The 13,700-nt window shown below is 41.7% G+C and overlaps 1 protein-coding gene across 1 annotated transcript in view; it reads left to right on the top strand.

The window, feature by feature from the left end:
• The first annotated feature begins 2,246 nt into the window (after positions 1-2,246).
• Positions 2,247-13,700, top strand: part of LOC117659287 (transitional endoplasmic reticulum ATPase-like) — a 30,053-nt gene continuing 18,599 nt past the window's right edge. Inside the window, exons 1-5 of the mRNA XM_034407367.3 lie at positions 2,247-2,892; positions 6,151-6,262; positions 9,087-9,259; positions 10,951-11,093; positions 12,529-12,659. Coding sequence (XP_034263258.1) covers positions 2,873-2,892; positions 6,151-6,262; positions 9,087-9,259; positions 10,951-11,093; positions 12,529-12,659 — 579 coding nt within the window. The 5' untranslated portion in view covers positions 2,247-2,872. The remainder of the gene's footprint in view (positions 2,893-6,150; positions 6,263-9,086; positions 9,260-10,950; positions 11,094-12,528; positions 12,660-13,700) is intronic.

The following is a 13,700-nucleotide window of genomic DNA, read 5'->3' as shown; positions in this document are numbered from 1 at the left end:
AGGCTGGCAAATTTTTATTTTGTGGACCTCTCAGAAGGTTTTGGGGGACTCACAGGGGTCCTTGGACCACACCTTGATAAACACTCACATGAGCAAATGTAACTCAATGTCGTTGAGATGTCAGCTGGCGACCCCCAGGGGGGGAGCTTTCTCTGTGGGTTTACCCACCCTTTGGAACCAACTTCCTTTGGAGCTCCGTGATTTGAAGACCTGGTTGTTTTGTAGCCTGGACTGATGGGAGGGGGGGGGGTTTCTTAGTAGTTTTAAATTGATTTTAAACTGTTTTAATTTGGACTTTTAATTTCATATTGTTTTAATGTGCAATTGTGCATTTTATTGTTGTGAGCCGCCCTGAGTCTATTGGAGATAGGGCGGCATATAAATTGCATTAAACTTAAACTTAAACTCAATTGGCGTCTACTAAATGCCAATAGTTAACCGATGTGCTTTCTGTAAACTAAAATGGTAATGAAGGCCTTCATAATCCAATGATTTACAAAAATGATGTATTTTAATCACAGAAAAAAATATCTTAGCAGCACGATTTTCCAAAGCTGTAATCTGCCCCTCAACAGACTGTCCAAGCTTTATATAATAGCTCTAGTAGCTGTGGCATAATAAATAATTCAGTCTAATGCTGTGCTCAGTTCAAAGTTGCACGTCCTGTTCCACAAAGATAGTGTGTTTCTCAGAAAACACTATTAATTATATTTTTTTATTTAAAAGAATAAAAGGTATATATCTCTTGATTACATTCAGATATAAGGATATAGGATCCAGGAATGTGATACTGACCTAAATAGGTATGTAAATGTACAGTGGATTGAGCATGATATAACAGTTTGTATAAGAATTGTGCAGTTTAATCGCATACTATTATATAATTTATATAATAAGTTGAGTTTTGGAACGTAAATTATAATTATGCATGGGTGCCACATGTTTTTTACAAGTGCTCAATGTCTATAATAAGTACATACTGATATATAACATATCAAATAAACCCAAAATATTCAAAGCTCGCCTTTTAGGTTAATTTTTTAATGTCTGCTCAGCCATTTGCGTATATTCAGTAAATCTAGACATTATAACCAGCTACAGTTTTTCCTACTTTTCTCTGTTGTTTAACAGTTTTTCTTGCCATAGAAAATCTATTTAAGAGGAGAAAAATAGAATACCAGGACAATATCTGTACTTGACTTATATGGTTATAGATTAGGCTATAGTTTCCATTGACTGCATTGGCAAATGACAGACTGACGGTAATAAATACTTAGCAATTTGTTACAAACAGACAATCTGCCATCTAATCTGTTTCTGATCATAATCCAATCAGACAAATTCATTTATTTAGATTCATATCCAAGGTAGGCATTTGTTCCATTGATTTTACACGCCTGTCAGTTGGACTATTTCCCCAGAGCACAAAACAGAAACAAGTGATAATATATGCAACAGAAGGTTAGAGGATTTCAGCCAGCAGGATTAGAATAAAATCTATAGAAATTCATTCAGGGAAAAAAATGACACAGAGGTCTCCAGGAAAAGCTCTGTAATGCCTTGTATAAATTACCGGTACATTGAAACTATTTGCATCAGTGCTTGAAAATGATAATATCCACCAATTGTATTAAACTATGATTTATAAAAGGGGGAATAAAAGCATGTCTTATGAACTATTGATTGCCTGAATTTTCCAAATGTAGAAAAAAGATAATCAAAGGATTATGCAACTCTGGGTTTGCAAGGAATAAATAGCTCTGCAGCCTGACCCATTCAAGATGTAGGCCTTTCTACCATAATATGGCAAGTGCATCAAACAATTCTTTGTAATGTAGACTTTTCATAAGGCACTGAACATCTTCAGAAAAATCTACAATGCGCTGGACCAAGCAGCATGGAAGTGCAAAGGCTTACTAAGGCTTTAAATGGTGGACACAGAATTGCAACTTGCAATTGCAAGCTCCTTACCCTATCTCTTACATTCCCTTACTATCCCTTACCATACTTATCATACTATCCCTTACATTCTACCTGAAGACACACAGGATCGCCTTCCCTATTTTCCACATCCCAGAACATCCAGAATGCCTGTCGGCCAGTCCTGTTGTTGTTGGTCTTGTTTTCTGCACGGGGCATGATTTACTGATGTTTATTCTGCTTTTTCTCTACCGCCAAATACCTACCCGAGGCAAAACAACTTGCTTCTAAGTTCTGTCACATTTGCCATGTGATCCCTCTGCCGCATACACAGAATTGCACGCGGGAGGTTTGGAGCGCCGTGCTTTTTCTCCACTTGCACCCTCTCGCCTCGCTTTACGTCTTGTTTTTACCCACAAAAACACCCAGGAAGAGGCAGAGAAAGCTCTTCGAGCCGCCAGTCAGAGAGATCCCAGAGGCGGGGTGGGGTGGGGTGGAAGGAGAGGACAAGGACACTTATTATGCAAGAAATGTCACTGCGTGGCCCGCAATAATTTGGAATGCGCCCTCCGTTTCTCCATTCACCATTTCAGAGGATGGTAGAAGGGCGGAGATCCATTCATAAATAGATCGGCTTTGTCACGGGCATTCTGGGGCTGGCTGGAGGATCGCGCCTGCAGTCGATCGGGTTGAGATAGTGAATCTTCTCTCCCCCCCCCCCCCGCCTCCACTTACCCAGCAATCGTCAGCCTGCCTGGGAAAGAGGTTGGCACGGCTGTGGCGAAAGAGGGCGGGCCAATAGGCCGAGAGAGGGGCGGGTGGGAGCAGACCTATTTTCCAGCCGCTGTGAAGCAAGGAGAGAGACCGAGCAGGGCACGGCCGTGTGTCCTAGGTGCCCGAGCGGGAAAGAAAACAGGAATCAGCGGCCCAGACGTGACAAGGAGCAGCCGACATGCCTGCCACGGGAGGGGAGTAAGTCATCTGGCGCGGGAGTCGGCGCCTTCGCCTTTTCCACCCTCCCTTTGCTTCTTAACGCGTGGAAGGGGAAGGGGCGTTCGGGGACCCGGCGCCGATAGTTTGTAGTAGGGATCACTTTCCAAACCCATCTCCTCTGCGTCGCTTTAGCTTTGGAAACAGTTACCGGGGGTGGCGGGGGGGGGGAAGTCGAGAAGAGATTAGGGAAAGCTCGATTTGGGCCTGACCTGACTTAACTCGATTCAGCCCAGAAAAGTTTTGACAGGATCCTGGAAACTTTCCCCAAGTTGAGGGTTAGCAGCTTTGCTCAGCTTGGCTGGGCTATAGGGCAGCTTCTATAGGCTTGAGCGAATGCAATACAAGCTGTCTTGACCCCTTGATTCTCAGGATGAGTAGGAGGTTTTTCTAAGCAGGTTGTGTTGGGCCTTCTCTTCTGTCGCGCTTCCTCCCTTGGTTGTTTGGGGAAACCCAAGCAGGGGGCAGCTGACGTTTATATCCGAGAATGATCACACAACAGGAGCACGGAGGAGGGTCAACACGGCCCGGTTATTTATAGGTGCAGGAATGCGTCTTGGACTTGAGACTTTAAAGTCACAGGACCCACCCCCTTCTTCTTTTTTCTTCACAAAGCATTGAGGTTATTCTTCCCTCAACTTTTGCGAAGACACTTTTATTGCACCTACGTTTTCAAGAATGAAAGCCCACTTTGTCTCAGTATCACAGAATGGACTTTTGTCCATAAGTGCTAAAATAAATATTTGCCATTAAGCTGTTGCTTCCATCAGATCGTGGTGGCTACTTCTGCAAATTTGCCATGAGAAGCAAATCTATGGTTGTTTCAAAAGGTGGTTTGTTTTGTGTAGTTGTTAGCTGTGGATTATTAGAGGGGTCCAGAAATGTCCTCTTATTCTTACCCCTTGTTTCCTTACTTCCTCTTTCTTTCCTAACAACAAAGAAACAAGCATCCCTTACATTTGGAAAGGATAGTTGTACAAAACATTTTGACTGGTAAGGTAGAGATCTCTATTCGAAATAGCCTATTCTTTCTGCTAGCTAACTAGTATTTAAGCTGTCAAACCACTCAGCAGTTAAGTGCTTAGTTTTTGTAACTCTTGTACTGGATCCAGTGTTTTTCTTTATTGTAGCATTGTCGGGGAGATAACTAATTTTCCTAGCCTTCAAATCATCATTCCAGCAGCAACTTTCATTATTTGGATTCACATATTGTGCTATACCATCATATATTTTATTTTATGTTATTTTATTTATTTTATTTTATTTTAATTTATTTTAATTTGATTTATATGCCGCCCTTCTCTGGAGACTCAGGGCGGCTTACAATGCGTTAAGCATTGTATATTTATACAAAGTCAGCTTATTGCCCCCACAAACTGGGTCCTCATTTAACCTACCTTAGAAAGGATGGAAGGCTGAGTCAACCTTGAGCCTGGTGAGATTCGAACTTACAGTAATTGCAGACAGCTGGTGTTAATCACAATGCTTTTAGTCTGCTGAGCTACCAGGCCCGTTATCTATTTATTTTAATAATTGTATAAACCCACCTGTGATGAATTAGTGTTATGAGAACTAAACTGTGACTTAGTCAACAAACTGCAGTTAAAAATTCTGGCTTAGCGCAATACATTAACTCAGGTACATTGTGGTTAACAAAGTCATCTCTAGCATAAAGGCTGCAATATTTAAAACATGGACACTTCAGGGTAAGGTTTGGAGAGGGGAGAATTCTCTTATAAGCACGCATCATTTGAATTTCGAGCTACATTTATTTCTTAGGTAAAGTAATAATTCATAACTGTTCCTCATCCAAGTTTCTAACAAAGTCGGTTGTGAAAAAATAATCACAGTAAATATTGTTGAGATTTGTTGTTTAATGCACTGCTGTAAATCTTATCTTGAAAAAATATTGAAGTGGTAAAGTAGTTAATGTAGTGTAGCTTTGGAGATTCAAACTGAAATCTATTTTCTGTCATCATCAAAACTCCCTGGTTGATTCTAGGCATGTCACACTCCCTTAGTTAGCCTTCCTCACTGTAATGTGGGGGGAAAATATAAGGTCTGTACATGTCAGCCTGAATTCTGCAATGAAAGATGGGATAGAAATGTAATGAATAATCAGACAACAAATGACCTATTGGGTCATCATTTCAGATATATTTCCTTACCTAAACAGATAAACAACATGACCATGGGTAGGCAAAAAAAAAAAAAAAAAAAACCCCAGTGGGAGCAACTTCTGACTTCCTGCCGGTTTCCCCATTGATTTTGCTTATGGGAAGCTGGCAAGGAGCATTGGAAATCACAATCACATGACTGCGGCGACAGCAATGGCACTGTAGCAGCCACAAATTTGTCAATACAACTGTTCTGAAGATCCTTTAAATTTCAGTCCCATGGAAATAATGGGTCTCAGATACTGGACACATTCTATAAGTCAGCCCATTTGAGGTACAATGAAGAAAACATTATTGCCTATAATGCACTGTTTCACCTAATTGAAAGTTACAAGCAGACAATGGAAGAATGTTATTAGTATGTAGAATATTGATATGGTGATGATATTAATGATGATAAATAATGATCTTCAATAATACATTACATCAGAGTTCCCCAACCTTTCCAACTTTCCGGATTTGGGGGTGGTGGTGGAGAGGGGATGCTTCCTTGTGAGTGTGCGTGCATGCGCTCGCCCACTGTTTGCACAAGTGGGGATGGGTGATGCACTTGCCCGCTGCTTCTGTGGTCTAATTCCGAACAACTCATGGCCCAGTGGTGGGCTGCGGCCTGCGGGTTGGGGACTCCTTCATTATATCTCATATTCCCATATTATTTGTAATCATATATTTCTGTGATCTGAGTATCTCTGGCTTGAATATTTTTGTACTTAAAAACTCATGGCTTTGTTCACACAACTTCTTGAACCATATGCTACCCAACCACAGTTTAACCTAGCATGTCATGTAAACCCAATCTAGGTGATTAGCTTATGATTAAGTTAAATATGATGTACTTAACCCAAGTGTATAGATTTATATAACACTGAACCATAAACTAACTACACTGGCTTCAGTCAGTCAGTCAGTCAATTTGAACAATATGCTGAGTTAAAATGTGGCCAGTTTGTGGTTTGGCATGGTATGTGAATATAGCCTGCATATTGTAGTCCTCTTCAGAATCTTTTCTCCACCATAACATCCCATCTTGGTGCATCTAAATCATATACATTCTCTTCTGCAGCCCCAAGGGAGAGGATTACTCCACAGCCATCCTGCGCCAAAAGCATCGTCCTAATCGCCTCATTGTAGATGAAGCAGCCAATGAAGACAACAGTATTTTGAGTCTGTCCCAGGTAAATTTAAGCCCATTGTTCCATTTTCTTCTGACCAATCTTTATCCTACATCCCAGTTTCCACAATCTTTCTACGCCAGTCTTCCCAGTCTGTTGCCTGAAAAATGTATTAAGTCAGCCCTTTCCCAGAAATCTTGACCTTTGGTCAAGATAATTGGGAATTTGGGAAGTTGCTGTCCCAATACATCAGGAGAATGAGAGGATGGGGATATCTGATTTATAGTTGACCTCAAATATTCTACTCAATGGGTACATCATAAAGCAATCCACAAGATACTTAACTTTAAACTTTATATTTTTTCATATAATTAATCTAACCACAAGCACTGGGTTGGTTGTGGTTAGATTAATCTTAACTGGCCCTCTCGTATATGTAATATCACTTCCTAGAATTTTAAGCAAGTTAGTTTATCACCCATTGCTGTTTTCTTCGTGTATGCACATACGTGCACACACATCCTGAAGTCAGTATTTCATGACTTTTGCAGGCGAATTCTCAGACAGAGACAGACCTGTTTTGCTTTTCCTATTTTTTTCTTTTTTAGTTTAACAAAAGTTATTTTTGCTTGTCTGAGACTACTATCACAGACATCATTACTGTTGCCATCCCTGTTTCTGTCCAGCACAAAACAATAGCACTGAAAAAACTGAGTTATAACCAGTCCTTTCACTTACAACTGTCATAGCATCCCTGCAGTCACATGATCAAAATTTGTGTGGTTGGCAACTGGCATATATTTACTGCATCCTGGGGTCATGTGATCACCATTTGAACCTTCAAGCAAAGTCAATGGGATAAGTTGGATTCACTTAACAGCTGCAATGAAAAAAGATTGTAAAACCGGGAATGACTCATTTAACAACCACATTGCTTAGCAACAGATATTCTGGTTCCAATTGTGGTCATAGGTCAAGAACTACCTGTACTCAGAACAAATATTTCAGAACAATTTTAACAATTCCTATAACTTGGACTAGTAGCTGCTGAGGTGCCACATCCTGATTCCCAGAAACAATCTGTGCTTAAGGAGGCATTGACTGGCTGATTTTCAACTAGGAGGGGAAAGAGTTGAGCAAAAGTCAGCTCTCCATACCATCTGCTTGCTAAAAAAAAATCTTATATAGCTACGAGTGCTTATCCTTAGGATTTGTCCTCATGAGGTCAAAATGGAGGTGAATCTGTGAAGAACAGTAAAAACTGCTGAAATGCGTCTCTGTCAGTTTTGGCTATCTTCCATTCACATCTTGATGGAGAGGATGCCAGTCAGTACAGAAAAGCTTTGCTGTCTTGTCCTGTGCGGAGACGACTTTGCTAAACCTAATGCCACAGAGTAAGATTTCAAATCAACCTGAAAGAGAACCCCAGTTTGTCATAAGACTTCCTCCAATTGCGTTCCAGACCTCTGCCTCTCTGATTCAACATGCTGAGCTCTTAGTAAAAAAAAACCTGATAAAAGAACTGTGGACATGAAATCCTGAGCCATTCCTGGTTTGGCAACCTTAGCATGATTTAAATCCCTATAACAAGAAGTTGGGTCTAGTCCAGCACCAAGTCAGCTGCTTCCTTGGTTAACTCAGGGAAAAAGATTATAGGGCAGACCATATATTAACAGCATACTTACGTTATCTTGGCCATCCAAACATAGCAGCCGACAATCAAAATTAACAGATTATCTGGTAGAAGGCCTGCTCAGAGAGATGGAATTTCTATGGATTCAGCCACATGGTTCTCTATTTCCCAACCCTAGTCTATTACAATATTGAGTATCCCAATAGACACAGCCTTCTTCTGTCATGCAAGTCTATAAAATACATACAGGTTAATACAAAATCTTGGATACTAGGCTTTTTTTTCCAATAGCATACCTAATATTAAAAAGGATGACTTTCTGGATGAGGCTTTCTACCATCTCTGACATCCAGACATCTTTGGTTAGACTGCAGTCTCTAAAGAAGGGAAGCCAGCCAGGTTTCCTTTTCCTGCATCTGCCAGGTTGCAGCCTTCTACCAGATATCCAATTACCTGTCACTACTTTTTTTTCCCCAAGCGAACATCTATTTTTCATCCTCCTACCATCTCAATATACAGCTCATAATGCTAAGTAACAATGAGGAAAATAGACAAAGAGAGAGAGTTCCTCATCTGCTGTAATCAGTGCTCTTAATATTTGTACATAATGTCTCAGGAACAGCCCCCTTTGCTCCTCTGCACTAACAACAGCCCACTTCCTCGGGAAGTTTTTCTTTTAACTTTGAGAGCACATAATGCAATATCTCTGGGCAGAAAGGCTTCAATGGAAGCCTTTGAAGCAACCTGATTTCACAAAGAGCCTGCAACAGGTACAACTTCATCTCCAGCAGTGGTGGGATTCAAAAATTTGTTTACTACCTGTTTTATGGGCATGACTTGGTGGGCATGGCTTGGTGGGCATGGCAGGGGAAGGATACTGTAAAATCTCCATTCCCTCCCGATCAGCTGGAACTCGGGAGGCAGAGAATAGATGGGAGTGGGGTCAGTCAGAGGTGGTATTTACCAGTTCTCCGGTAAACTACTCAAAATTTCCGCTACCAGTTCTCCAGAATTGGTCAGAACCTGCTGAATACCACCTATGATCTCCAGTGCATTCTGGCTACATATATATAGCCTATGTGTGTAGGACTTGGGGTGATGGCAACTATGTGTTCTGAACTAACAAATCTCAGTTTGATTTTGTCCACAAGTAATGATTTGCCCAGTGCTTATACAAAATGAGCATGTTGTAGTCTTCTTTGTAGAACAGATGTGCTGGAGGGTCAAAACTAAACGTATTTTGGTTCTCCTCAGGCCAAAATGGAAGAACTGCACTTGTTCCGTGGAGACACGGTGCTAATGAAGGGAAAGAAACGCAGGGAGACAGTATGCATTGTTCTTACTGATGACACCTGCCAGAATGAGAAGATTCGAATGAACCGCGTCACCCGTAACAACCTCCGTGTGCGCCTTGGAGATGTGGTCAGGTGAGGGCATCCCAAAATAGAATAAGGGAGGAAAAGGAAAGGCTGTTGGCAAAAGAGAAAGCTAAAATGAGGAGGCATCAAAACAAAATGTAGGCCTAAATAGGGGGATTTCAACAGTTTAGAAGGAAACAGCCTTAACAATAATTTCTCTATGTAGATGTGGTGAAGTGGTTAGAATGTTGGACCAGGAAACCCACAAAAGATGTAATTAAAATTTTTTTAGATTGTGCAGAAATGGATAGATTGACATTAAAAGAAAAAGAAGATACAGAGTATTTTCGAACATGTTTTATAAATAGTTGGGAGTAGAGTAGAAATTAGGAGTGGAAAGAGTATTATTGTATAAAAATATACAGACAATACGCTGTTCACTAAGCACTTATGTATGTAATATGAAAATATATAAATAAACTGTTAAAAAAAAAAAGAATGTTGGACCAGGATTAGGGAGACTCAGGTTCAAGTCTCTTAATCATAGCTTTTGAGTAACTTTAGCAAGGTCACTATCTTAGTTTAGCATATCTCATAAAAGTATCAAATGGAAAAACAGGATGAGGAGACATGTTCATCTGTGCTACCTGGAGCTCTTGAAGGAAAAGCAATACTACTGTATATAGATAAAATATTTTTAGAAGTTGTCCAAATAGCACTTTGGGATATTAAATTTGACACTAGAACTGAATAAGCACTATGGTGACCTGCCCTATAGATCAATGGTGAAATCTGAACCGGTTTACTACTGGTTCGCTGGCCGCGCATGCGCACCATGTGCCAAACGTGCACTGCGCATGCACAGTGCACACCAAAAGGAGGCTTGGGAAGGTAAGTAGAAGAGTGCGGGGGGGTGATCAGCTGTGGCGCGCGTGGGAAACTTTTTAAAAACTTTTTAAAAGCATTTTTACTACCGGCTCAGGCAAATAGGTAGTAAAAAATGCTTTAAAAAAGTAAAAAAAAAAAAAAAAAGGCTCCGATGATCACAGCTGTGCTGCGCGATCATTGGAACCTTTTTTTTTTTTTACCTTTTAAAAGCATTTTTTTACTACCAGCTCGAGCGAATAGGTAGTCAAAAAATGCTTTAAAAAAGTAAAATAAAAGCTCCGGCAATCGCACAGCACAACTGTGATCGTCGGAGCCTTTTTTCTTACTTTTTAAAAGCATTTTTTACTACCTATTCATCCGAACTGGTAGTAAAAAAATGCTAATAAACTTTTTTTTAAAAAATTCCAATGATCACGCGTCACTCAGCTGTTTGTCGGAACTTTTTTTTTTACATTTTTTACTCCTGGTTCGGGCGAACTGGCCAAACCAGTAGCATTTCCTCCTGCTATAGATCCAGGATATCTGTAAAGCAATGGTGGGCAGCTTACAGTCCTAGAGCTGTAAAGATGCCTTGGCTTTACTTCAGAGGCCTTGAGTGAGAGGTCAACTGAGATCTCGGATAAGGGTTCCCTTTTTCCTATCTGCAGCTTGCTGCAGAGTAGAGAAATGGGGCTGTTAGGGAGAGGAGGGGAAAGAATGATGCAGGAGAGAAAATAGATGTCTAGATGCTCTGGCCCTATCCAATCCTTGCTTCAGTATCATCCATCGTGGAAGCCTCCATAGATGAACATTGGGGGATTATGTGTAAGCAGTGGATGTGTGTAGCACAATGCTGACCTCAGATGAGGCCATTTGAGTCTTTCTATTTCTAGTGTACAGGCCTGTCCGGATGTGAAGTATGGAAAGAGGATTCATGTACTCCCCATCGATGACACTATTGCAGGGTTGACTGGGAACCTCTTTGAAGTTTACCTCAAACCATACTTTCTGGAAGCCTATCGTCCTGTACATAAAGGTGAGAATGGACAGAATCACTTAGAAAACAATTGCGCCAGCAATTGCACTCCCACTACGCTGTCCCCCTTCTGCCAGACTCACTTGCCTGCCATTTTCCCCTTGCTACAAGCAAGCCAGCTGGACTGGCAGAGTAGAATAACATTTCTCTGTTTCACTTGAGTAGTCTGCCTCTTTACTGATGAAGAATTGGAGCCATTTTCTCAGTGGCCTCTTAACTATTGGATTGGCCTGAAATCAATCGGGCTGGCAAAACAGAAGTCAAAAGCACCAAGTAGTCATTGTTTATATGTCATTTCACTAGACCTGTCCCTCAGGACAGGATAAAGAGAAGTAGAGCCGGTGAGAGACTTTTGAGATAGAGAAAACGAAAGCAGTTTTATAGGCACCTCTTTATTAACTGCTGCTGGTTTGATGGGATGAATGCTTTAGCTCACAAGTTACCAAGATTCACCCAAAATTTTGTTTCTTTGTTGTTGGTGCCTTTGAGTCAGTGTTGATTCCTGGCAACTGCCTGGATAAGTCCCTGCCGTTTTTGTGGCAAGATTTTCGGAAGCGGTTTGCCATTGTCTTCTTCCTAGGGCTAAGCGAGAGTAACAGGTGCAAGGTCATCCAGTTGGCTTTGTTCCTAAGGCAGGACTAGGACTCATGATCTCCCAGTTCCTAAGCTGATGCCTTAAGCACTATACCAAACTCATCCACCCAAGTCAGTACTAGGTTTTTTTTGCCACAAGTTGTTTTTAATGCTCAAGTACTGCCAATTCCTATAGTTGGAGTCAACACTGTCTTTATAACTCTCTTTGCCTTGGGCGTCTTCCTCCATCTCACACAGTATTAAGGGCTTAGGTCATAGGCCATAATAATGAAAATGGTGCAAGAGCTGCTTCCCTCATAGCTGCTCTTTACAACACTGGACAGTGCCAAGAGGCTGGAATTGTCCCCTTTTCAGTGCCATCAACCTTCAGCAGCTTGTACTGCTTTAGTCTCTTATTTATTGGTTACATTTATATCCCACTTTTCTCTCCATACAACATTCAAGGCAATTTTCAGCAACCAAAATACAGATTGTAGAACAAAAATAAAAACAATGTAGTGTAGTTAAAATAAGGTAAAATTAAAATCAGTCCAGTTAAAGTTAAAAGTTTGGTGGATAAGATTTTTTTCATTTTCTAGAATTATGGGGGAATAAAGGCTGTCAGGTGGGCCTCACCAGAGCAAGTGTTTTTCCTACAACCAGTAGGAATTGGGAACATGAATTAGGTTTTGCAGCTGGACCTACTTTTACAGTGCCTTCACTAGCTAAAAATTTACCTTTTTTGTTTCACCCATATTGCCATATCCTAATCCTTATCATGGGACATCACTTTGATTTCGTGGTTCAGTTCTGAGAAAGATAATGAATTGAGCTAACAATGTAATTCCTCTGCTCTGTCTAGGTGATATCTTCCTTGTACGTGGTGGAATGAGGGCTGTGGAATTTAAGGTGGTGGAAGTAGATCCCAGTCCCCACTGCATTGTTGCTCCTGACACAATTATCCATTGTGAAGGGGAGCCCATCAAACGAGAGGTATGTGGGAGAGTTAATGAGATCCATCTCAAGAATGGGAACCCAGTAGCCAGAACTTGATGCTAGTCATTAGAGGCTCTTCAACAGTTTCCAATGGGAATAGTGCAGAAGTGTTGTAGTCTGTGAGAATGACCTTGGGAGTCAGGAGGAAAAGCCACAACTTAGACCAGGGGTCACCAAACTTTCGGACCTCAGGGACCACTAAATCCATAATTTTAAAACCCACGGACTACTAATATAATCTGCCTAATGACTGGCTGGGTAAGCGTGGCTAGGTGGTCATGTGACTGGCTGGGTGTGGTCAACTCGATGTCACTCACATTGAGGGGTGCCTTGCTGGCCTCTGCTTGCCCCTCGCCGCCCAGCCACTCACTCGCCTTCCCACCTGGGCTCCTTAGGGCCCAACAGGAAGCAGTTGTTGGAGCTCAGCAGCCATCTTGAGAAAGAATTGGCAAAAAAGCTGGCTCACTCCAAATTGGATCTGACCGAGAAGGAGGCTCAGCAGAAGCACCTCACTGGGGACTATGAGCATAGGCTTTCCAAGCAGAGGGAAGACCTGCGGGAGTGCAAGGCCAGGTACAGGTGCCTGGAGGCTCAGCAGGCTGAGATGGTCAGCCAGTTCAGGCCATGATGCAGTCCCACTGGAACAAGGCCCTCCAGTTCTTCGCCACCAGCAGCACTTCCCTCTAGCCTTCGCCCAAAGCCCCACACCAGGAGGCTGAAGCAGACCTCAAGTCAGAGTTTCTTTTCCCCTCCAACCCACACAAGAAGTAGATCCCATTTCTTTTCCCCTCCAACTCCCACGAGAAGTGGGAGACTCTCTGCAGCAACACAAATGTTTATTGCATGTATTCAGCCCAGGGACCGTAGTTTGAGAACCCCTGATTTAGTGCAATATAAAAAATGCAAATAATTTTTCTGCGGACCATCAAGATTTTCTCGTGGGCCACCAGTGGTCCATGGACCACCAGTTGGTGACCGCTGACTTAGACCTCTGTCATGTAGAAGGTATTTCATCTCACAGAAAGGAAAGGGACATGG

The sequence above is a fragment of the Pantherophis guttatus genome, chromosome 2, assembly GCF_059756535.1.
Source record: "Pantherophis guttatus breed Tessera chromosome 2, ASM5975653v1, whole genome shotgun sequence".
In the NCBI taxonomy this organism is placed as follows: Eukaryota; Metazoa; Chordata; class Lepidosauria; order Squamata; family Colubridae; genus Pantherophis; species Pantherophis guttatus.
The sequence above is the reverse complement of the archived record's forward strand: the minus strand, read 5'-3'. Positions and strand labels throughout refer to the sequence as shown.